Here is a 23,845-nt window from a genome sequence, read left to right on the forward strand (position 1 = left end):
CACAATGTAGTCTGGCAGTATAAACCACATAGAGTGTCAATATATTGAAAGCATATATTGAATCAATCTCAAAACACGTCAGAACACATCAGAGTATATACGCAACTCACAAACAACAAGACAATTTTTCTCCTCCACTTCAAAACATGCAAAACATCTGCACTACCAAGGCTGATAGACCCCTAGCCTAAACACCTTGCTTTATTTCTTTAAATCTGCCTGTCTTCCTTCACATCCCTAATATAAGCTGTGCACCCACAAGTTCAGGATAACTGCCACACTGCAAGCTCTTTGTAATACAGATATGTTTTCTGATAGTTTACTTTGAACAGGTTACTACTATTTATCTTATTCAAAACAGGGTGTGAAATATATTGTAATGGTAGAGGTCTTTGAAATATTCTGGACAAGAACAGAAATACAAAAACCCCATGATGAAAACTACAGTCTACGAGCAAGCTACAAGTAAAGGCCAAACACAAGAAAAAAACTCTGAGGCTAACCTTCACAGTGCCAAAAATAAACAACAACAAAAATTCAGCCCAAGTAAACCAACCAAACAACACCAAAACTGAGGATGTCTTACTGAGGAACTATATAGACATTAGCAGCAGGCACAGATAAGGACATTCAGTAAGTCAGAATAAGAGGTGGAAATTAATCTTATATTGAAATTTACAGCTAAACAAATGACCTATACCAGAGATTATTTGAATGATAGGAACCTGAATTTATGCTTACATCTCTCTTATGCTCTTTCTTGTCAGAGGCTCTCTAACCAGGCTACAACCAGTAAGAAAGGAAAGTGCACGGACTGAACAAAAGTGGGTACATCCTCTGCCATAAGGAACAAAAAAAAAAAAAACATTAAAAGAAAACACACGCACCAAAACAGCACACAAAATATCACCAGCAAAACCTCAAAACACACAAAAATACCAACCAGAAACTTTCCTCAAAGGCAGAAAAATTGTGTCAACTGTTATTACACCAAATTATGTATCTTCACTAGTTTTTATTCTTTCCAAGCTCTCACTGACTTGCTGTTGACTCATTTAGGGAGAGGAGATAAAAACAAACAAAACGAACAAATAGGAAAAAAAAAACAAAAAACACTTCCACCAAAAAACAAACGACACCACACTGCCACTGCCTGATGAGAGCTGTAGACAGCATCCTAGAACAGGCCACATTTTGGGCACAGAGATGCTTAAAGAACATTACCCATGCACAGACTAACTTTGCTGATACCACATATCAAGAGAAATCTCTAACACCATGATAAGCGAGTGAATGAACACTTACATCATCACTGAAAAATTCTCCATCTCTTTTTGAACAAAATATAAAGGATACAGAAGTGAGGATACAGCTGGTGTAAGAAAACCAAAAGGAATGTCCAGTGTTTATTCAGTAACACAAACGACCAGCAGAAGGTATCTGTAACTACCATTAAAAACCCCTAAGATTTCTACAAAGAGAAGAGACACCATCAGCTAGTACTGCAGTATTCTCTTCCTCAGTATGAAAAATATGCATGACATCAGTGCAGATTTTTCAGGCCATTAGAGTTGGTACATGCCATGGTCTCAAGTGACTATAGCCAAAAAACTCAGCTGAAGGTCTGGAAGGACTTTTTAGAGTAACAAACTATTACATTACAAATAAGACAAGATGTAAAACAAGAGCCCTAGAGGGAAATCTCCTTATCAGCATTTCTGATCCCATTTACATGAAACGGAATCGTGTGCAAAGTCAGAGCTGAAACAAGCCCCAGCAGTGTAATCATCACGACACCACACAAGCAAGAGGGCTGCTTTAAGAAGTCAGGATGCTGCATCCTGAAGCGCACTCATTGTCAGCTGAGGGGACGCTGGGGCAGCAGATAAAGCTGAAGGATTTGTTGTAAACTTTCCAGCGTCCAGGCTTTATTTGTCTGCGTTTGATACTCCCCTCTGTGGGTGGAGAAGCCGAGGGACTGGCTGACGTCACCCAAAGAGCAGGGATAAAGTGCAGTGCAGCTGTGGGATGAGTAAAACTTCCTAGGAGGTAGATAAGACCGGCTGCCGTGTCTGGTAGGTGCTCTGCTGACAGCACCCTTCTCCTGCAGCTTGGCTCCTCACACAGACCTAAGGAAAGAAGAACTGTAACTGAGAAAAAGAACTGTTCACAATGCCACAAAACGTTACTCTCCAAGGACCAGCACCCTGGGGGTTCAGGCTCTCGGGAGGAATAGATTTTAACCAGCCCTTAATCATAACCAGGGTATGTAACCTTTCTTTTCCTTTCTATTTACTACATTTTTTGGTTGTTGCAGATTTTTGCCCTTTACTTGTCTAGAGCTGAGAGATGCAGATAAAACTGTGAGCAGATTAGCAAGTAGCTGCTAGTTCTGAGGAGAGCCATCTGAATGCTAACAGTTTTTGCAAGTTTTGTGTGACATGTTTCTAGGATTGCTTTATTAGTCTAAGAGATTTTAACTGCATTTCTATTTATGCTTCAAAAATTAAATCCAAGTGCCTTGGCAGCAGAAAAACTCTACCATGATTTACCCAGGCATTCAGATGAGAAAATGAGTTTTGAGACTACTAAAGGCCAGACCCCACTTTTATCTTCTTCACAACACTAGTCTCTGTGATCACTGGGGGAGAAGACTGCTTGGCAGCAGTTCCTCCTGTGTGGAAGTTTGTGCTTTGCAGACTTCGTGTCAACTTTACAAGATTAATCTGACTCATTTAATTCAATCAATTTCTGATTATTGCCAGAAAAGGCAACAGCACCTGTTTTTACATATGTAAAGGTTTTCACTTTCGTGGATGTTGTATCAGTGAAGTACTAGAAAGTTATTCAGTGCTGAATATGAAGGAGATAGTTCTTTGGTGTTTTCCTGCCTTATTTAAAGGGCAAGAATCCAAGTATTCATTTTTTTTCATGGATTTTGAGCTATTAATTTCAATTTATTTGAGAAACCATTTGTTCAGTGAATGCAGCATATAAAACCCTGTCAGTTGCCTTCTATCTACAGACATAAATTTTGATAATTTGTGTATTTTGAAGATTGTGTTCAGTGCACATCAGACCAGAATTAGTTCTCCCTATATTTTTTTCTGCTTCTCAGAAACTCAAACACACTAAGTGTGTGTTCCATGAGCCTCCAAATCACCAGAGCTTTTTTTTTTTTTTTAAAAGCTCTGCACTATGACTCAATATATACACTATGCCTGGTATTAAACAAACATCCCCCAGCCCTGAAGGATGGATACCACTACTTGCAGTAAATATGCTGCTAAACAAGAGTCTGTAGAAAGTTTAAGAACTAATTTTTACATATTATACAAGCAAAAATTAATTTCTTTAATGACATATTCCACTTTTATACAAGCATAAAAGATTTTACTAATTTTAAACAAGAAGTAAACCCGAATGTTATTATTTGAGAGTATGTACCTTCATAACAAATACTTACAGAACATAGGAAAGCCTTTGGAGAAACAGAAGAGAAAAGCATTGAATTAAAAAAAAAAAAAAAAAAATCTCTGTGTGTTTTGGGGCCTTCATTGCCTTTTATGGGCCTCCAAAAGAAAAAGTTTCCATTATCTCTAATGAAAAATATTTTAGTGGTGTCTGGTTTGTATTTTCTTTGTGTTTAGATTAAGTGCAACGAAGTTTAAAACTGCAATAACAAAGGATGTTACTATAAATGTAACTTTCTAAAGAATAAATTATTTTGCAATTGCCTCATACCTACCGAACGCCTCACAAGACATAAGGCATCAGTTTCTAGTATAGTACAGAAATGCTCAAAATCACCTTTCAAGTAGAAACATGAAATAAAACACACAGAGGGAAAAATTACATTTAAGTTTGCTTAGCTCAAGTTCAAGAACATTAATGGTAGATTTGTTTAACATTAATATTTTCATTGCCACAGTATGCATTTAGAAGAGTCCCTGAATACGTATGAATGTAGTACCCCTTAAGAAGCAGTGAATATTTTGCAAGATCCATATGCCTTACTTTTGGTGGCCTAGGTGTTCCTTTTGTAAAAGGTAGCAGCAGCAGCCCATTCACATTTGGCTTAACTATTCTGACAAGAGAAAGCTTTTACTAGGACTTGCTGATAGAGACAGACAACATAACAGATCATCATCCACCTGTCTAAAGAACAGATGTCACCTCAAAAACCCATCTGAGATTTGTTCTCTTGTTTTGACTGTTTCAAACAAGTGCAAAAAACACAGATCATGATCACTGGGGGAGTAGGAAGAACAGAAGGAGACTAAAAATAGACACACAGAATCTATTAGGGTCAGAAACAATTAATTCAATAGAAACAATGAAAACATTTGTTGCAATCCTTGGAACTTTACATAGATGCAAAGAAATTACATCAATCAAACTGGTTCAAACTCTAGTCTTAACGAAACTGAGTAACTTCAGTTTATTCTGACCAGAAGATAACATCTTGGGTTAAGCATTTAGAGGAATGTAACCCTAGAATTTAAGTCATAGTGAACAAGTCATTACAGGAACAACTGAAACTTGTAGAGGTTGGAGGGAATGGCAGAATATTATCAACTCTAGATTTAAGTTCTATTTTAATACAAACCTTTATGGATCATAGTACAAGTATTTACATTACCTCAATTTTATATTTAGCCACTCTGATCTGTAGACATTCATAACTCTCTCCAGAAAACACAGAGCCTGAACTATTCATGAGGTGTGCCATAATGAGCTTCACAAGCCTATTAACAGATGCAGAGAGGTCTTCTTCAAAGTTTCGTAGGAGATATTGCCCCACATACAGTTAAGCAGCTATCTAGTCTCTGACATCTGAATGCTCAACACATATCATTTTATTTATCCAAATCTGAGATACCTAGGACACAGGAGCAACAGGCCTGCCATACAGACAGGTCCACAACAAGATAAAAGTTCTTCCAAAGAACCAGTAGATGCTACCTCATGAAGCCAGGGTTAGCAAGCAACAAACACTACAGTCATGATATGATTTCGAGTATTCACAGTCCGCATTTCATGTGTCACTAATGAGTTCCTTAAGAAACAGTATCACATTATTTGTGTATCCACAATATCAGTATTACATCTACAATATGTTGTGATCTTGCAATGCAGAACTCTGTCCCTTTCTATAAATTGTAGCCTGCAGGACTTTTGTCTGCCCCTCTTCCCCATAAGCAACAGTCAAGGTATGCCCCCTGGAATATTGAGGGGAGAGAAGAGCTGTCACCTGGCCATTGTCCTCCTACCTCGTCCTAGCAGCAGATCTCCAGCTCTTTCCATCAAACCCAGGAAGCTCACATGAGGGAAAGGATTATATGGGGACAGGTAGTTCTGTACCCCAGAGGAGCCGGGTAAGTAGGGCTCAGCACCTCCAGCAAGGTAGTAATGGCCCCACAGACATGTCCTAGAAGCCTGGCAATGATCAGTTCAGCTAGGGAGGAGGAAACACTGACTCCTGGCTTTTTCCTTCCTTGCTCCCACCAAAGAAGGGTAATCCCATTCAACCATACAGTGATACCACTGCAGCTGGTGACCTGTTGGAGCAGTGGTCCAGAGGAGGACCGCAAAGATGATCAGAGGGCTGGAACACCTCTCCTACGAGGACAGGCTGAAAGAATTGGGGTTGTTCAGACTGGAAAAGAGAAGGCTTCAAGGGAAGCAGCCTTCCATTATCTGAAGGGGGCCTACAAGAAAGCTGGGATGTTTTACAAGGGTTTGTAGTGACAGGATGAAGGATAATAGGTTCAAACTGGAAGAGGACAGATTTAGATTAGAAATTAGGAAGACGTTCTTCACTATGAGGGTGATGAGACAGAGGAACAGATTGTACAGGGAAAGCTGTGGGTGGTCCGCCACCACACGTGTTCAAGACCAGGCTGGATGGGGCTTTAAGGAACCTGTTTTAGTGGGAGGTGTCCCTGTCCACAGCAAGGGGTTTGGAACCAGATGATCTTTGAGATCCCTTCCAACCCAAACCATTCTATGAATTTGCTAAAAAAAAAATCCAAGGGATTGTGCTTATTATTACCAGCAACACAGAGTGGGCTAGGTCCTCATAGCATCACAGCTAGCAGGAAATGCACCGAGTGAGAAGATACACTACTTTATAAGGCAGGATCATCTCAGTGTATTGCTGCAGTATGCCACAGATACAGCAGATGATTTGTTGTGACATGCAAAAAGCATAATCTACCAAGTAACCTATATAAGGGTTATTCCAGCAAGCTTACCCTTAAGAGGCAACGGAGAGAGGCTGGTTTTGCCCATTTCAGGTATTAGAGCATCAGTCACACTCGAACTCTAAGAACCCTGCAGCGGCTTGTCATTCTGTGCATGTCCACAACATGCTAAGTGATGTCAGGAGCCACTCCAGGCTAAGGGGAAAAGCCTGTCTCATTTCAATAATGTAAGCAGTCTCTACATAGTTTACACTTAACAGCTGTGGAATTTTTAGAAATAGACAATTCTGGAGACTTCAGACTTAGAATTTAGGAGTAACTTACTGAATTCGTACTCAAATTATTTGAGCACCTTAACACTTTGTTAGGCACCCAATACACGAGCCGCTCTTTTGGAGTGTGAGGGGGTAAAAGCCTCTAGCTGGCCACAAGTAGCCATTTGGAAAGTCTGCCTGATTTAATAATAATAGCACACGCACTGTGTTTTATTACAGTGAAATAAAAACCAAGCCTACATGCTGGAATCTAGGAAAAAGCCCACAAAACAAACTCAGAGTTCTTTGAGCATTCAGACTCACCTAAAGGAGATGCACAGCTGGAAAGAAGAGAGAATTACTCCATTTGGCTGATTTTTGCCATTGTTTCAATACAAATACAGTGCAACACCTACCAAAAAGAATATTTCTAGTTGGCTTTTATGCTGACAGTACTGTCATCTTCAGAGGCAACAAGTCTGCCAGGATCACCATAGCTGGGGTTCAGAACAACATGGAAGTATACTGGACAGCTTACTCTCTTCCTCTGCTGAAAAACTGGGAAACACCAGAACTGAAGGACATCTCCATAGCACAGAATCACAGAATTGTCAGGGTTGGAAGGGACCTGAAAGATCATGTTTTCCAGTCTTCCATGACACTTTTAATAATTGAGATAATACTTTGGCTTATGGCAAGAAAAGTTATCTCTAATAGCTTTTTTACTTCATACATGGCACAGATTAGAGAACTGCTCTTGTAAGACTATATTTACATTTTTGTCCTTCACACTGGTATTCACTTACTCAAACATAAGCAGTTAATGTTATTTTAGATGAATCAACATCTCCCCTTTGTGCTGCTATTCCAGAAGAGCTGAATTCCAGAAAATTATGTGTTACATCCATCAATTTCATGTTGCTGTCTTGGTTATCAAAGCTAACCTAAAATGGCAGTAGACACTAAAGGAGCTAAATCCCACTCAGTGACCAAAGACTTGTTTAAGTAGTGTGGTGGTATGAGAAGTCACCTGTTTGCAAATAAAGGTCTGCAATGCTAGAAGAAGCTTTACTAGAATCTAAGATCACAGCCTCTCTACCAGAGTTATTTTAAAACAGATTTATGTTGCATTTAAATTATTTCAATTATTACCAACAAGACAAAAACAACAAGAGCAAACACAGGAATATAAGTTTAGGGCTGTTTCTATGATTGTCACCAACAGTGGTACACTTCCAAGAGGTAAGAACTTCACCACACAGATCACCTTGATGGATCAGGGCTCCTGCTACTCAGATGCAATGGGACTTAGAAGCTAAGCACCCTAAGGAATTAAGAAATAAATGGAAAAATGTAATTTCAATATTTGCATGTTTCTAATTACTTAGCAATACAACATGAGAGGCCAGGCTAGCAGAAAACACTAACAGCTGTATTTGTCCTTAAATGCAGTAAGGTCACAAGTGGCTTTTTACATTATCCAGCCAATGGCATATCATGTACATGAATATTAAGTAGCACAATTTCTTGACAGTTTTATTCTTCTGCTATGGCTTGGACTTGTAAGGGAAAAATTTAACTTTTTTTTTTTTTCCCAAGCAAATTACACAGTGGCAGTTGAGATGGAAAATTCAAAGACAAGCTACAGTAACTACAGAAATTAGAATGGAAACTATTTAAAGCAGAAATGTGAAGATAATTTTCATCAGCTTCGACGTTATGATGAACAAAGCATTTATGTAGTCATCTGACAATAGAAATGAAGGGGTCTGACAGAATTAAGAACTCACTTTTTTTTTTAAGCAATCATATAGCTGTTTACACGCCTCCTTCCCCTCCAACACGGAAGCATAGTGAAGTCTATTTTCTCTACCAGTTTTCAGGTATGTGTGGTGCTTAAGCAGTCAAATTTTGTTTTTTCCAGATTACCCCTGGAAGCAAGGCTTCAGCTGCAAATCTATGCCCTGGTGATGTTATTGTAGCTATAGATGGACTAAGCACAGAGAACATGACACATAATGATGCCCAAGAGAGAATTAAAGCAGCTGCACATCAACTTTGTTTGAAAATAGAGAGGTACGTGTACATGTATGCTTACTTCTGAAAGAAGATACTACCCAACCAACTGAATACACCATACAAATAATGTACAGTGTAACTATTTAATATATTTTAAGCATTGCACAAAACCTTAAAAGCTACAAGCACAAAGACCTACCTCACCAACTCTAGACCAGGTCAGACTCCCAAGAACATGCCTTTGTGAGCACAAGAATAGGTTCTCTGAGCCTACTCACCACATTTATTGAGCTTTGAACCATGCCACCTACTGCCTCTTCCATCTGCAACCGCCTAAATGCCTCAGCCTGAAACTTCTATATTTGCTGTCAGTAAACAAACAGTTCTTCCTAATTTGGGAGGAAAAGAATAAAACCCACATCTGGCTGCCACTTGTTCAGTCACCTCTGTGCTCTAACACTCCCTCATCAACAAGTGGTTATCAGTGCCTCCTGCTCCAAATCACAGACAACACTGCTGGTGCATCCTCCCAGCTAAGGAGAGCAACACCACGTCAGACTTTCATAAGGGGTGACAAAGGAGGGGGTTTAAATCCAACTGTTTTGATCACAATGTACTAAACCAAACACAGAATTCTTAAAGCAGTGTTAAAAACAAAACAAAACTAAGAAAAAAAAAAAAAAAAAAACTCACTTACCTAAACTTCAGGAGTCCAGAAATTCTGCATTCGTTTCTCTCAACCAAAGCCAGCCAAAGAATCAGCCTGCATCTTCACATTTCCCCAGTTTGCTCAGCCTTTAATCAGAACCACCCAGTGGACCCTTTCAGCTGTCTCCAAGAATCAGATAGCTCTGACTGACCTGAGGCCCTCAAGGAGGCACAGCATTTTATTACAGCTGACCACAATATTTATTTCCAAACACAGAAGGTGGGGGTTTTTTTTGTTGTTTTGTTTCTGAAAGGAACATTGTGTAATTACTAGGGCACACCCCACAGTTAAAAATTCCTACAGTTAATTCTGGTTTCTGTTACAGATCGATATATGCCATTTAGCAAAGCTTTTTAGTGACTGATTTGCAAAATATGTGTAATGACATATACTCATATTTTAAATGCTAAATATTTGTATTTATATAAAAAAATAATGGATTAATATTTAACAATATTACACTATTGTAATTATTTAAAAATTATTTTTTTTAATTTAAAATTATCTGCCAAATTTTACTTTGTCAATGAAAACAGAATTGTAGCTGATATTAAATGTTGCTTATCTCTGCCTAAATGATTGAAAGAATCATCTGTGCAACTTCAATACCCAATTACACACATATTTTGCATACCAAGATTGCACACGTCCTACGTTGAAAGGTGGGTTTTGCATGGATATTGTGGTCATTAAAAAAAAATTATGTTGTCCTAGTTTAGGATTATATATATCAATATATTCACTTCTTTGTTCAAAATATTCTGAGGACCTAACATTCATTTTATCAACCATTAAAAACCAAAACTGTAAAAAGTTTGGTCAGCTCAGGCCAGAAAGGCAATAATTTCCCTTTCACTTTGGATTTGGTAATTACTAACAAATTATTTTGCATTTTTCATAGTATATATAATTTTTTTAAGTAAATACAGTTCTTATAGATTGTTTACATACAGTACACATTATATATTATTGAATATATATGTGTCAAAACATTAAAAAATCCTATAGAACAGAGTGCAGATTTTCAAGCTGCATTATAGTTTACAGGGACACACATAACTGTATAGGAATTCAAGTTATTTAAATTCTGCCTCTCTTTCTTTTTAGGACAGGAACTAAATTATGGTCCCCACAAGTTTCAGAAGATGGCAAAGCACATCCCTTCAAGATAAACTTGGAAGCTGAACCACAGGTACGAATTGTTAAAAGTTACCTAACAATTTCCATTTGCCTTTTTACACTCTAAAATATCTCCCTTGTGCTCACGAAATACTTTGAATAGGACTTTATCCACTGCCTGCCAGCTTAAGCCAATGTGAACCATCACAATTATGACATGTATTAATATGATTTTATCTGACTGGATGTTTTTGATTTTTCAGCTATATCTGAAACAAAATTTTAGCAAGTTACAACACATTCTCTTTTTTCTTCTTTAAATCTGTACATACCACCATAGTTTCATTATGGAAAGAAAATTTCTCCTTCTATTACGATACAGTTTAAGTCTCTTTAACTCTTTTAGAGATTCTTCACCATATGAGGAAGTTCTTCAATCAGGAATAAATGTCAAGTACCAAAGCCATGAACTCATTACATCACAAACGTAATTTTGATGTAACAGTTAAAAAGAGAGGTACATTAATGCTGGGTCTCTTTACTTCCACACGTTTTTACATTACACCACAGAACTGAAAGACAAGTTTGTACAAAACCCATGTACTGACCAATAAGCAAACCACTCACCACTTCAGACAGGCAAAGTCTTGATCCTTGTACACAACCAAGGAAAACCCAGCTGTTTGAAATCCTCCTCTGTCTTCAAATTCAAACCCAGCCCCTTGTGCAAAACTATGAGCCAAGTCTCTGTATTGTTAATAGTAAATTAGGAAGCTACTGTCTATAATGAGTGCTTTATTCCCATGTCATTCCTACACGAACATTTGTTGTTCTCTCAAGAGTGGGGAGGAAAGAGCATTTGGCTGATCCTGGAAGGCCAGGATCACAGCAAGTATGTCAAAGTATTTACTTTGTGCTACCCTGGAACAAATGTAAGTGCAGATTCCATTTCAATAAATCCTATGCAATAAATAGTTCGATCAATTCCATTTTCACAGAGACACTTCCAAACATGAATATGGCATTTCAGTGTTCTGGTTCTCTTTCCTCTTTTCAATCTATAAATTTGCATTAAGTGATACAGCAAACTTAATCAGAAATAACATCACCTCTTTAGCAGTAGGAGATGGTATAGTGAAGAAAAAAAATTACTTTCCATGCCTATTTTTGTGAAATAGTTAGGATATACATAAAATAAATAGCAATGGAACAAGTTCACTAAAAAAGCTATAGAGAAAACCACATAGGCATATATGACAGGAGGGTAATCCTTTTGCATGAAAGCTGTATTCCTAAAAAAGTTAGTTACTTAAAAATACACCACAAGATTTCACAAAGTGCTATCTTGCTTTGCAGACTGTTGTAAAGCAGTCTCCATTGGGCAACCAGAAAAACTGTTTCTCCTAGATTAAATAGCCAGCCTCTTCATTTTAGCATCTCTCTCTCTTTCCTTCCCAGGAGGATCAGGAGTAGCGAGTATATTTAATAAATACCAGGCCCCAGAAAAGTAGCAATGCTTGTAAATATAAAAAAAATCTAGGAGTGATTTACATTTTAGGTTAAATTCTTCTGTCTAAGAATATCCATCACACTGATCTCCTTATAGAAAAACAATATAGCCTTTTCTTCTGCAGTTGCTGACATTTTAAATTAAATTTTACCACTTATTTAGTTAAAACATGAGTCCCAGCTGTGTGTATAGCAGTAGTGAAAACAGTGTAACATTAAAGTTCCTTTAAGCTCAGATGACAAATTATGGCACAACTATAACCTGTGCTGTTTATGTCATATTAGAATTTGCTGAAGTCCCACAATGAACAAAGGCATTGAAGCCCAGACGAATGGAGAGAACTCCAAAAGTAGTATAGTGTTACTTCAAATGTAAAACCTGATTACTTCCAGTTCTCATTTAGCTTTTGAACTAAAGGAGGACTTTTCATAGATCCAATGAGATCAAATAAACACAAGAGCTGGACTATTTTTGCTGCTGTGTGTTCTGTAACTGACATTCTATATGAATAGATGAGTTAAAAAAGAAAGTAAAATTTAAGTCTCACTAACTGCAAATATTTGTTTCACAACTGTTACATTGTAAACATGCTTTCATGGTGCCACATGTCTCTGTGCTGTTCATTTGTCAAGAAATTAAAAAGAGGGATGAAATTACAATGTTCACAATTGGTTTTGTTTGGTTTGTATCATATATGAATTTAAATAATTTTTTAAAATACTTTGACATTAATATCTTTCATTAAGTAGACACAGTCCTAAACACTAGAAGATTATTTCCATTTACTAATACATTTTGTTAACTGCAACCCAGTTCTATCTGATGGAAACAAGGAATTGCAAGTAAAATCTCTGTGCTCATTGATTTGATTGCTGCTTTCAGTAGCCTCTTACAGTGCAATGCTGCTAAACATTTTCATTTAATAAAACTGCTTTTTACTGTTTGCATTTCTGGTTGCACATTCTATATATCCATGACTTTTCTTTAGGTCTGTTCCCAAATATATTTCTGAAATTGTTGTTTTAAATGAAAAAAAAAGGGCAAATTCACATTCAGGTTTTCATAATTTTTATAAATTATTCACCAAAACTGTAAACAGAGACTTGATACTGAGAAAGGAAATAATGCTCTGAAGAATTAAAAAAGATTTGCAGATGTCAAAAATGAGTCCATGCTTATCTAATCAGCACTTGTTATGTTCATTTATTCTGTAGATTTGAGTATTCAAAGATCTATTTTGGTTTTTGGTAATAGGTTGTATTTGTTCTAACTGGAAATTTTTCTAGTATTCCTAAAGGCTAACGTAAGCTTAAAAAGGCACTTGTGCATTAAAAAATCCACTCTGTTTAGAGTTTTATTTAGCAGAACAAAGAGACTAGTTTGTACAGCTTGAAGGATATAAATGAAAGACCACAATTGCACCCGAATAATTTTAAAGCTGAAGATGTTGGGGGTGTCACCATTAAAAATATGTGATAGTAAATACCTGACCATAAACTGTACACCATGATTAAGCCACAAGTTTTGGTACCTAAAAAACAAGCTTCAATAATTTCAAATAAATCTCATTCAACAGGAGCAGAATTTCAACTGCCTATAAATCACATGACACAGTGGGGTAACAACACAAATACAGACACGGTCTATAGTATTGTAGATGTATTCCTAGGACACCAATCACAGTCATAAGCAAAGCTAAATCAGACAACCAACAAAGATTTCTGTGACAACTGAAGTATTGTCAGTCTACGCTGGCTAATTACTACAGAAGAACACTGTAAGTAAGCTGAAAGGTCACAAGAGATTTTGTTTTCAGATCTTATCCCTGTGAATTCCACAACTGGAGGAAATTATCTGGGCCAACAATAAACAAAGTTATATTCCAGAAATAAACAAATACAGGCAGAATGATTTCCAGTTTACCCATTTCTGGGTTTTACTTACTTATGATGATTTCTCATTATCTTTAACTTATACAGCATCACAATTTTTGATGCACAGGTGTGCTTCAAAGTATGGAATAAGTTCAGAAGAATGTCCTCAATCTGGTGTGCATTCAATACTATTTTATTTAAAAGAAGTGTTAGGAATTATGTCTTTTCTTGGCAACTCATTTAAAATAAAATCTCCAGACTCTTCTGAGTCTCTCCACCAGCATGTGGAAAAAATGCAGAAGCCAAGGATTAGCTCTAAAACAAAGCAAATAAGATAACCATACATGAAATGTTTTTAAAAGGAGATAATAAAAGGAGTGCAAAGTCTAGAGAACAGTACAACAGGTTGTTATAATAGTAATCCCTCCTATTGCTTCTTAAAGTTGTGCATTATTTACAAACATGGAATGTTTTCTGTTTGCCCTGGGGCAGGAAAATAGTCTCTGAATTATGAATCTGTATGTATTAAGTAGTATATGGAAAATTCATGGAAAAATATAGTATGCTTGCACCAGTTAAAAAAATAACAAAGTTGCAAAAGTGAAAAACGCAGAGATTAACAATACTGATGTCGTCAGTTTTACTCATCACTAGCTTTGGTGTGCATTGTAGCTTTGTGTATTTTGTCTGCCTATCATGTACAGGAATTCAAGCCTATTGGTACAGCTCACAACAGAAGGGCCCAGCCTTTTGTTGCAGCAGCAAACATTGATGACAAAAGACAGGTAGTGAGCTCCTCCTATAATTCTCCAATTGGGCTGTATTCATCTGGCAATATTCAAGACGCGCTCCATGGACAGCTGAGGGGGCTCATTCCTAACTCTTCACAAAAGTGAGTACTGGTATTGACTTGTAATACATGGCCATTTGTGATATATTGCTCTCTGTTCTGTTTTCAATTAAAAAGTCCAGCTCTTGCTGTTTCTTTTTTTCTGATAATCAGGAATTTATTATCTAAAAAAAGGGTGATAAAAGAGTCCTATTTTTTTCCAACACAGAAAGCTATCCATTCGGCTCTGTCATAGCAACACTGCAGGTAGATAAAGCTTGCCCTCTGTGTTGGGCTACAACACTACCTACCATCCTTCTCTCTTACAACTGTACTTCACTCTCAACACTGAAGGGATTGCATTCTGAGTACCAGGAATGTACAAACTAAACATGGTTACTTTGTGGTTACAATTTTAAAACTTTGTTACTTGCTTTTTAAGTGGAAGTGAGCATTCGGAGGCCAAAGAAAGTTATCTAAACCCTCCTTTCTTTACAGGATATGAACTACTTTGAACACAAGCATAATATTCGTCCCAAACCTTTCATAGTCTCAGGCCGAAGCAGGTTATAAACTCTGAGTGCTGTGCTGGATTGGGATGCATGGTGTTATTTTTTGACGGATACTCACCATTCACATTAATAAAGCATAGTGATGCGTTTGGAATTTACTTATAGTAGTATACAGCCTAACACCGAAATTGAAAAAAAAAAAAAACAAACAAACCACCCACACCAAAATGGTTGACTTGCACAGATCAGGCTTGAAATTCAGATTTCTGTTTCCGAAAGAAAGCAGGTCCACATTCCCATCTCAGTTATACTGATAAAAGCCTGAAGAAACTGTATTCATGAACCTGATTCAGTTTACAGCATAACATCAGCTATCGTATACTTAAAAACCTATGGCAACCTGAAATTCTTCTGTCCAAATGCAAATACATGTAATTTGTTAACTTGACAGGTAACAAATTATCTTCTAGGCAGAACATAAATTATCATCTAGGTCATTCAGAGATTTACAATTTGCTTTTTAGCAGACCTCTGTTCGGAAGGCAAACTAATGCAGAACCAAAAGAGATCTGATGCCACAGACATGCAAAGCTCTAAAATGCAGAAGAGCTTGCGTATTTACATGCATCACTTTGTTGTAATATTCCTTTATCGTAACTGAGGATGAAGTGCCTCATTTATTATTATTATTATTATTATTAAATGCAGGGAGGAAAAAAACAATGCAAACTTGGTGACTAAAAATGCAAAGAAGCTCAAAAGTGCCTGAGTGATGCGGTATGTTGTGATGCTACGCTTTATCCTCCCTAGCAGTAGCAGTTTTTACCAGTGGACTTAGGGTTCTGCATTTCATTCTTAAAGCTTAAAGTGTCTGCATTGCAATTATACTAATTTAAGTCTGACAAACGAGACCAAGAAAAAAGCCATAACTGATTGCTGTGTCCCAAGGACAGTTTCATATGGATTATCAGTTTTGTGAGATGTGTTAAATTTTTCAAGCGTGTGAGTGATAAAGAGGAGACCATAGAAGATGGATAGAGTCCCACCCTTCTGTGAACAAGAACTATCAATGTAGAACACTGCCACAGGGCAGAAAAGGTCCCCATCTGTCCTTGCAGTCTGCTGCTGATACAGGACAAATGACAAAACAGAGCTTAGCAAACATGCATGGCCTCTAACTGCAGGCAGCAATTGCATACCGTACCCAAACTGACTTTTGGACCAGTAGGTACCATTTATAGGTACCTAATTGTCTTTATGGAAATTCAAATGAGTGTATCAAGAGCCTAACCTTCTAAGTCAGAAACATCGACTGCATTATCTTTTCTGTGAAAACATTGACGTAAACGGCCATTTTACATCATGTTAGAGGGGGGGAAACCTGCAAAAATTAACCTGGCAGTGATGCAACAAATTTCAGAACTTCAGCTGGGCAAGGTCTGTCAGGTGTTCTAGCTCTGGGGAAGTCTGTGTTTATAAACTGCAGCACCTCTGACACAGGATGTTACATCTACAAAACCTTGGCTGTCACACTATTTGCCTGATACTTTTTCATCAGTTTGGCTTGATATATATCCTCTGCTAAATACAGTAAAAACCAAACCACCACCTTGACTGTAAATATCCCTTTAGGGCAGACAGCTGAGGCTAAATAGGACCTTGAGTAAAAGAAGAGTGGATTCTGGACAGTGGGTTTGAGTGCAGAGATTGGACATTAGCCTCAGTTTTGGACTTTACTCTGACAAAACTAACTGGAAATTATATTTACTATATCATTATATTTTATTTATACTTATAATTTATTCTGTTTTAACATTCCTTTGGCTGTTCACATCAAGGGTTGTGCTTTTTCTAGTCTTTTCCCACTACTTTCCATCTACTAACACTATTAGCACTGACAAGACATTTTACTGCAGGATCTAAAGGTCCTCTTGATGCTTCTAAAAGAAAAGACTGAATTTTTAAGTTGCCGCTGTGTGAAGTTTTTGGCTGGCTCCTGCTAGGCAATGTTGCAGAACTGTACTTTTGCTTTAAGGCTTACCTACCATTTCTGGAATTAGCTTTCTTTTGATATGTGTTTGATGTTAGAGCATATATTTCCCTTTACATTTTTTGAGAAAGTGGTCCTACACAAATTCCCTTCCGAATCAAAGGGAGAATTCTGCGTTGTCTCCTCCACCCAAGAGTAGCTACTGGGCAGAGTACTCTACTACCAAACTGGGAAACAGAGTGTTTTCCCAGGTTTACACAGAATCATTCAGCTTGGAAAGAACTAAACACTACCCTGACATGAAGGTTGGAGGAAAGAGATTAAGTGCTTATCATCTCAGAGCTCTGCATGTCACATAAATGGTAACCAAGGCCTGTGGAAAGCCTGGGTTATGTGCTGTTACACAGCAACAGCAAAGAAATATCCCATAACAAAGAAAAGCTCTGACATGCAATGGAGAAAAGACCTAAGAGTTCAGAATACTGATACTGAAAAAGGCTTTGACCCTAATGTTCACATTATTTTACTAACCCTTTTCCAGAGATGTCAAATTGGTGTGCAGTGACTTCGGTAATGTCAAGCAACACTGATAGTTCTTTTAAAATGTACATCCTTTTAATTATATATAAATTATATGTAAAATCTACTTCAAAAGCAGTAAAAATAATTCTCTGAAAACACAGACATTGCTCTTGTGAAGGACCACTTTACATTCTACCAGAAACACTATAATTAGGAAATGCAAAAGTAAGTCAGGCCATTTAAGCACCTTTTCCTCTTCGAAATGTTCAACAGATGTTATAAAAAACTAAACATATTGTTAAACTGATTCTAAAAGATTCATAAATATCTTCTTGTAGAATTCAAGGAGATCTTGGAAACGTGGCATCCATTATTTTACACGATTTTAAAGCAGTCTTTTCAACTGTGGACAGGGATGGCTGTGAGGTGCAGGACTGGGATGTCTGTGTCTAGGATTCCAGGACTGCAGGTGTTTATTCTGTCACCAACACGGACAGCTCACCTAACCTTTGTGTGCTGCCATTCGGTAAACGTTAGGAACGACATATCTACAACAGTTTTAGGCAGGCTTAATTAATCCTCTGTAAAATCTAGCATTAAAAATGTGAAAAGCTGGCACAGATACTTTTCACAGGGAAATGCTTTTCGATGACTACACATACTTTTGCTTTTCTCTGCTTTAGACACGATTGCTTGCCTGTACTGTCTGTTCTCTTTATGCTTTTCCAGCCCTGTTAACATCACGTATTCCTGTACTTTTGTCTTTACTCCCTGTACGGCGGCACGCGCCGCGCACCCTTCTGTCCCGCGGCTACTAACGCAGCGGGTGCAGCACTCCTTCGGGGATTGACTGCGGCAGCGGGCGCAGCACCCCCTCCTCAGTTAGCACGGTCAGCTCCATCTGCCCCACCGAGCTGAAAGCAGTCTCTAAGATGGCCCCAAACATCCCCTTGGAAATGGAGCTGCCCGGGGTCAAGATCGTACACGCCCAGTTTAACACACCTATGCAGCTGTACTCAGATGACAATATCATGGAAACGCTGCAAGGCCAAGTTTCTACAGCTCTGGGGGAAACACCTGTAATAAGGTAATCAGAAGAATCTTTCATATTTATGAACATACAAATTTAGAATATACCAAAAATCATGAGCTTCGATAAAACCACACCGTTTCCACAAAAATGGATAAAAGGGTTAGAGACAAGCTAAGCCTTTTAAAGCCATTACATATTTTCATTACAATATTAATAAATTACCTTTTTTAAGCCAAAGTATTAGAGGAGTCTTTCAGAATTTACAGATGAATACTTCATAGGAAATAATCTTTTTTTGTAGCTAATAAATAAGAACTGACGACACTACCTGGATTACTAGCTGACTGAGCACTCCAAATCAAGATTATGATTCCCTCCCAAATTCAAAACTATTTACTATTGCTATAATAATTATTTATTAAATATTTAATAACATTGTTAATAATTAATAATATTAACACATTTATTTCAACTGTTGAAATTCAGGTTGTGAAGCTTAGGAGATCTTGTAAATTTTCATAGTGTTCTAGATATTTAATTCCCATTCAGGGTAACTCATTCAGTACAACTAGCTCTTCTCCAAAAAGAGCCAGAACTGACTTTGTAGGCCTACCAATCCAGCTCTGACTTATGAATTTTATCCATTGCAATGACTAAAAGTCAGGCAGGAACTTTATGTATCTGGATAACAACAATGATTATACAATTAAAAAGTTTAAAGCAGTATTCACTTTTTTCCAAGGGACAATTCATCATTCATGTTGCTATATCTTTACTTTCATATAATAGTAACTTATTATTCTGTTTTTCAATAGTACTTAAGTTAAAAATTCATAATATGTATGGTGTAAACTAAAGCTCATTACTAATATTTTAAATAAGCAATAATCACTGGCACCAATGAGCCTTCTTCAGCACCTTGCAGAATTGGGCTGTTACTAACCATAAAATCATATTTATATAGAAGTATTTAAATTCACCCTGTCTGATGAAAACCATAGTTCATGAAGTCTTTGCAAAATGTTACTCTATTGCATGAATATTTATATTCAGTCACAACAATGAGAGAGCAATAAATGAAAAATGTGCTTTTCCTTCATTCTGAAATCATGGATTTAGCTCAGAGCAACCCAATTTTACAAATGCCTGTGGTATTCCAAGGCTGAGAACTGAATCTCTATACAGGATTGAAGTGTCTCTGTTGTTGTGGGATTGTTTTTCACTATGTATGTATTTAGAAATTTATCTCACACCTTTGTGTCTGTTTTTTTTTTCTCTTCTGTATGTAATTGTATTATCACTTGTTTGATGTTTAGAAATGTTTAGTAAACAGTAGAGAATGAAGGGTTTAATGAGCTATTAGTAAGAACTGTAAAAACTAAGCTACTTCTATTAATTAAAAGCTTGTGACAAGAGAAAAAAATGGTAATTTCTTTACCAGCTTAAAGATGGTTCAGAGAAATCTATTGATTAATGAAGATGCAAACAATTAAAATAAGCAACAGGCTGATGCTCTTATTGTGCCATTTGACAGCTCAGGTGCTACCCTGGGAAACAAAACAAACCATATAAAGCAAGTTCCCATCTAATTCCTTATGGAATCAGTTGCTTATTTCCAGTGGAAGCTTATCTACTGTTCAATAAACAGCGTAAGGCCAATTGTAACAGGAAATTTAAGAGACATTTATGTATGTATCAGTGAGATAATAGACCTCATTGCAGGAAATTTTGACTTTTCTAATTAGTTTCAGTGACAGTTTGAAATTTACAGATAGCATATATTCAGCCTAATTCCTGACAGTGCACAGAGTCATCTACTCTTCCTCTCAACTACTTAAGTTATCAGTTATTATGATCTATTTAAAACATTTGACACAGTTTAAAATACCATGAAATATTCTCAGTAATCTTTACCTCATGGGTCATTGCAAATGCAAACATTAACTGTTGTTTGGACAATAATTTACTCTATATTTTTATTGTAAAATTGGCATTACAAAAAGAAAGCCATGTCCCATTCTAATTAAATTAAGAAATAGAGTTTCCATCCATCACTGTTCACCTTACAATGCTCCCTATTATGCAATACCTACTTCGCTTTTGTCATCTCCATAAGTGAAACAATTAACAAATATCTTAGCCAAATAATCACCATGTTAACTATTGATCGAGCCAGTTTAGAAGAACACCTTCATGTCATGATACTCTCCCAATTGCTTAGATTTTGGCTGACCTTATGTAAAGGTATGAGCTGTAACTTTCAGCAACAATCTTGAGGCCAGCTGAGTTCCATGTGAAAGTGGAACTTCCGGATACTGTAGCAAAGAGCACCTGTTAATACAGCAGCTGATTTCAGGAATACAACAGCTTTGAGGTTAAACACAGGTACCAGCCCATTTCCCAATGCCCTTAGAGCTAGAACAGTAATTATGGGAATATTTTAATGAGTCTGTAGGGGGGATTTTGTCATTTTTTTCAGCACACTTTATACCAAGGTGGGTGCTATATAAAGCAATGCTACCTGGAAGACAGAATCTTTCAGAAGTTGTAGAAACATATTGTCTCTTCATTTGTCTCCTCGATCATATCCTATGCCTGACAGAGCTATTACTTTAAAGTTACGTTTGTTAAACTCTTCTATCTGCTCTTCCTCCCTGTGATACAGTGACCCATCTCCCAACTCAGTGCCTCAGTCTGACGTGTACAAGATGCTGCATGCCAACCAGGAGGAGTCCAGTCAGCCTCGCCAGTCTGGCTCCTTTAAGGTGCTCCAGAATTTAGTCTCCGAGGAAGGTGGTTAATAATGACATATTTTACCTATTCAAAGTAATTTTACATGTTTGTGGGAAAAGGGAATCTGAGAAGAAAACATGAGAGATCAGAGCTGTAAGAATTTCCGATAAGCTCAAGTCATTCTGAATCTTACAGATAGCACACCAGCCTCCTAACATTTTCATTTTGTAATTAGCAATATCCTGTGTGAATAAAAAGGGGGTGTTAATCACATTTTTCTGAATATCTTCTTAGATTTTAAGATTGTTAATGTACAAAAGTTGACATTAACTGCATGATTAAAAATTCTGTGCAAGAGAACCTTTTGGGACAAGATACATATATTGTTGACACCAAGAAAGAAAACACCCTCCTCCAAATCAACGAAAAGAGAAATTTATACCAACTTCTAAAATAAGTTTCACCCATTCCCTCTTCATTCTAAATAAAAATTGAATTGGACAATATAACTTACAGCCATATTCCCTTCAAATGAAAAAGTTTTGAAAATAATATTACTAAAGGCTGCAAGTTTGTTGTATATTCAGTAAGTTTAAAGAATATGATACAACCAAAAATAACATAAAAGGTAAATACTTAAAATTTTCATTTTTATATCTCAGTATTTACCAGAGAAGGAATAAATACACCTGATTCTCTCTCTCTAAATATATACCTCATTGTGGGATTCTGCTTGGCATTTTCTTGTATTTCACTATAATTTTGTATTCATATCATGTTGCTAATCTTTCCAAATCTGTTCTATGATTTGTTATAAAAATAAGAACTTTCTAATAGGCTTATGTTATATTGCTATGTTAAAACCAAATCCTTCTCCTTCCCTTTCTATATCCAAGACCTACTATCAGAGAATTAGGTGGTGTTGATGAGAGAGAGAGCACTATGTGTGTGTGTGTATAAAATCACTTTTGTACTTGCTTTTTGGCTACAGCTGCACAAAATTATTCCTGATACCACTAAAATTGTTTAGAGAAACTTCATTGTTTGTTGATATAGATGAAATCCCATAAATACCTCCAGAAGTGTATTTATAGGAGAACTATTTAACTGGATCAGATGCTTTTACATTAGCCTGTACATACCAGGACTGCTTTGTTTCTCAGATGGACGCCCTGCAGGTACAAGAAGTGTGAAAGCACCTGTGACGAAGACACCTGCTGCCATGCCCAGCGTCCAGAAAGTGCCACTGTGTGACAAGTGTGGGAATGGGATTCTGTAAGTTGCTTTTTTTTTGTACTAGAAATCTCTAGTTCAAGCACATGTCCTCAAGCACCACCGCAGATTACAGGAATGCTTCCCAAGTGATGGTCTCGGTCTCCATCTGCACTAGTAGTAAAATGCTTCTAGAAAACAGAGATATAAAACTATATTGTTCTAAATCCCAAATTATTAACCTGTATCTTAGTTACTTTCAATACAGATTGCTTCAGTTTTGACAATGTACCTCCAAGGGTTTAATTAAGATTTCTCCAGACCTTTTGCAATCATTAACACATGCATAACGAAACCAGCAGTTACCTGTGCTGCCTTGTCTTGGGCTGTGAATTCTCAAAAGTTTTGTGATAGTATACAGCATCCTTCTCCCCACCCAGTGGGAGTAGCCAGAAATCTATGTGGGCCTGTTTTAAAATGACCAGATTTCTCTCTGAGTGACATTACTAACTTCAGCAAAAACACAGATAATGAGAGCTCAGAGAATATGGTCACGGGGGAATAGAAATCTGTTTTTTAAACTATTTTTGTCACCATTTTGATAGGTTAAACTGTACTTTCTGTGTTGTAAGCAAACTAACATGTTTCTCCAAACCCTAGTTCTCCAATGAACTACTGAACTATGCAATCTGCTCTACAGCATTTTATGTCACTTACTCAAACTCAGCTTCCAACCTTAAATTATTACAGTAGTTAGCAAAACCATCAGACAAACAACCTTAAAATAAATACCTAGAAATCACTTGTGCCATACTGTAGCTGCTTCTTACTTTAAATTCATATGAATTAATATTTTTTTTCTTCTCATTCTTTCCATATAGAGGAACAGTGGTGAAGGCACGTGACAAATACCGGCACCCAGAATGTTTCGTGTGCTCTGACTGCAATCTCAACCTGAAACAAAAGGGCTACTTCTTTGTGGAGGGCCAGCTATACTGTGAAGCCCACGCACGAGCTCGCATGAGGCCACCAGAGGGATACGAAGCAGTTACTGTTTACCCAAAATGCTAGTCTGACATTAACACACCAATACATGCATGCACACCAAAAGCCATTAACAGCTTAGAACTGCAGTATCAGTGTCAGGACTCCTGCCTGATTCCAAAGTAGCAGCTTTTAAACCTTCTCTTGTGGGATTCTGAGGGAGGTGGAAGTCCCTATTAGCCAGCAGTAGCATGTTATACCAGTAAGATTCTGCTAAAATATTATCTTTGAAGTTGCCAGTGTAACTCAATGTATGAACTGAAACAGCTGTACTGGAAT

General features: G+C 37.1%; 1 protein-coding gene across 6 annotated transcripts; it reads left to right on the forward strand.

The window, feature by feature from the left end:
- The first annotated feature begins 2,060 nt into the window (after positions 1 to 2,060).
- Positions 2,061 to 23,845, forward strand: PDLIM3 (PDZ and LIM domain 3). Of its 6 annotated transcripts, none has more exons than XM_008949798.1 (8): positions 2,067 to 2,265; positions 8,385 to 8,536; positions 10,296 to 10,380; positions 15,019 to 15,086; positions 18,368 to 18,631; positions 21,243 to 21,373; positions 22,474 to 22,585; positions 23,404 to 23,845. In XM_008949798.1, the coding sequence occupies exons 1-8, from the start codon at positions 2,173 to 2,175 to the stop codon at positions 23,591 to 23,593; spliced, it is 1,095 nt and encodes a 364-aa protein (XP_008948046.1). In that variant the 5' UTR covers positions 2,067 to 2,172; the 3' UTR covers positions 23,594 to 23,845. The 6 variants fall into 6 exon arrangements, with proteins under 6 accessions (XP_008948048.1, XP_008948049.1, XP_008948046.1 ...); XM_008949799.1 differs by having other exon boundaries at positions 21,243 to 21,370; XM_008949800.1 differs by lacking the exons at positions 15,019 to 15,086; positions 18,368 to 18,631 and adding an exon at positions 14,396 to 14,583 and having other exon boundaries at positions 2,061 to 2,265.

Source organism: Merops nubicus, unplaced genomic scaffold (assembly GCF_000691845.1).
Source record: "Merops nubicus isolate BGI_N331 unplaced genomic scaffold, ASM69184v1 scaffold4071, whole genome shotgun sequence".
Lineage (NCBI taxonomy): Eukaryota > Metazoa > Chordata > Aves > Coraciiformes > Meropidae > Merops > Merops nubicus.

Bases quoted from the DNA above. Each gene is read 5' to 3' on its own strand.
- PDLIM3 (XM_008949798.1), top strand. From the start codon at position 2,173: ATGCCACAAAACGTTACTCTCCAAGGACCAGCACCCTGGGGGTTCAGG. The intron at 2,266-8,384 runs GTATGTAACCTT...TGTTTTTTCCAG, and splicing joins AGCCCTTAATCATAACCAGG to ATTACCCCTGGAAGCAAGGC. The intron at 21,374-22,473 runs GTTAATAATGAC...TTTGTTTCTCAG, and splicing joins TTTAGTCTCCGAGGAAGGTG to ATGGACGCCCTGCAGGTACA.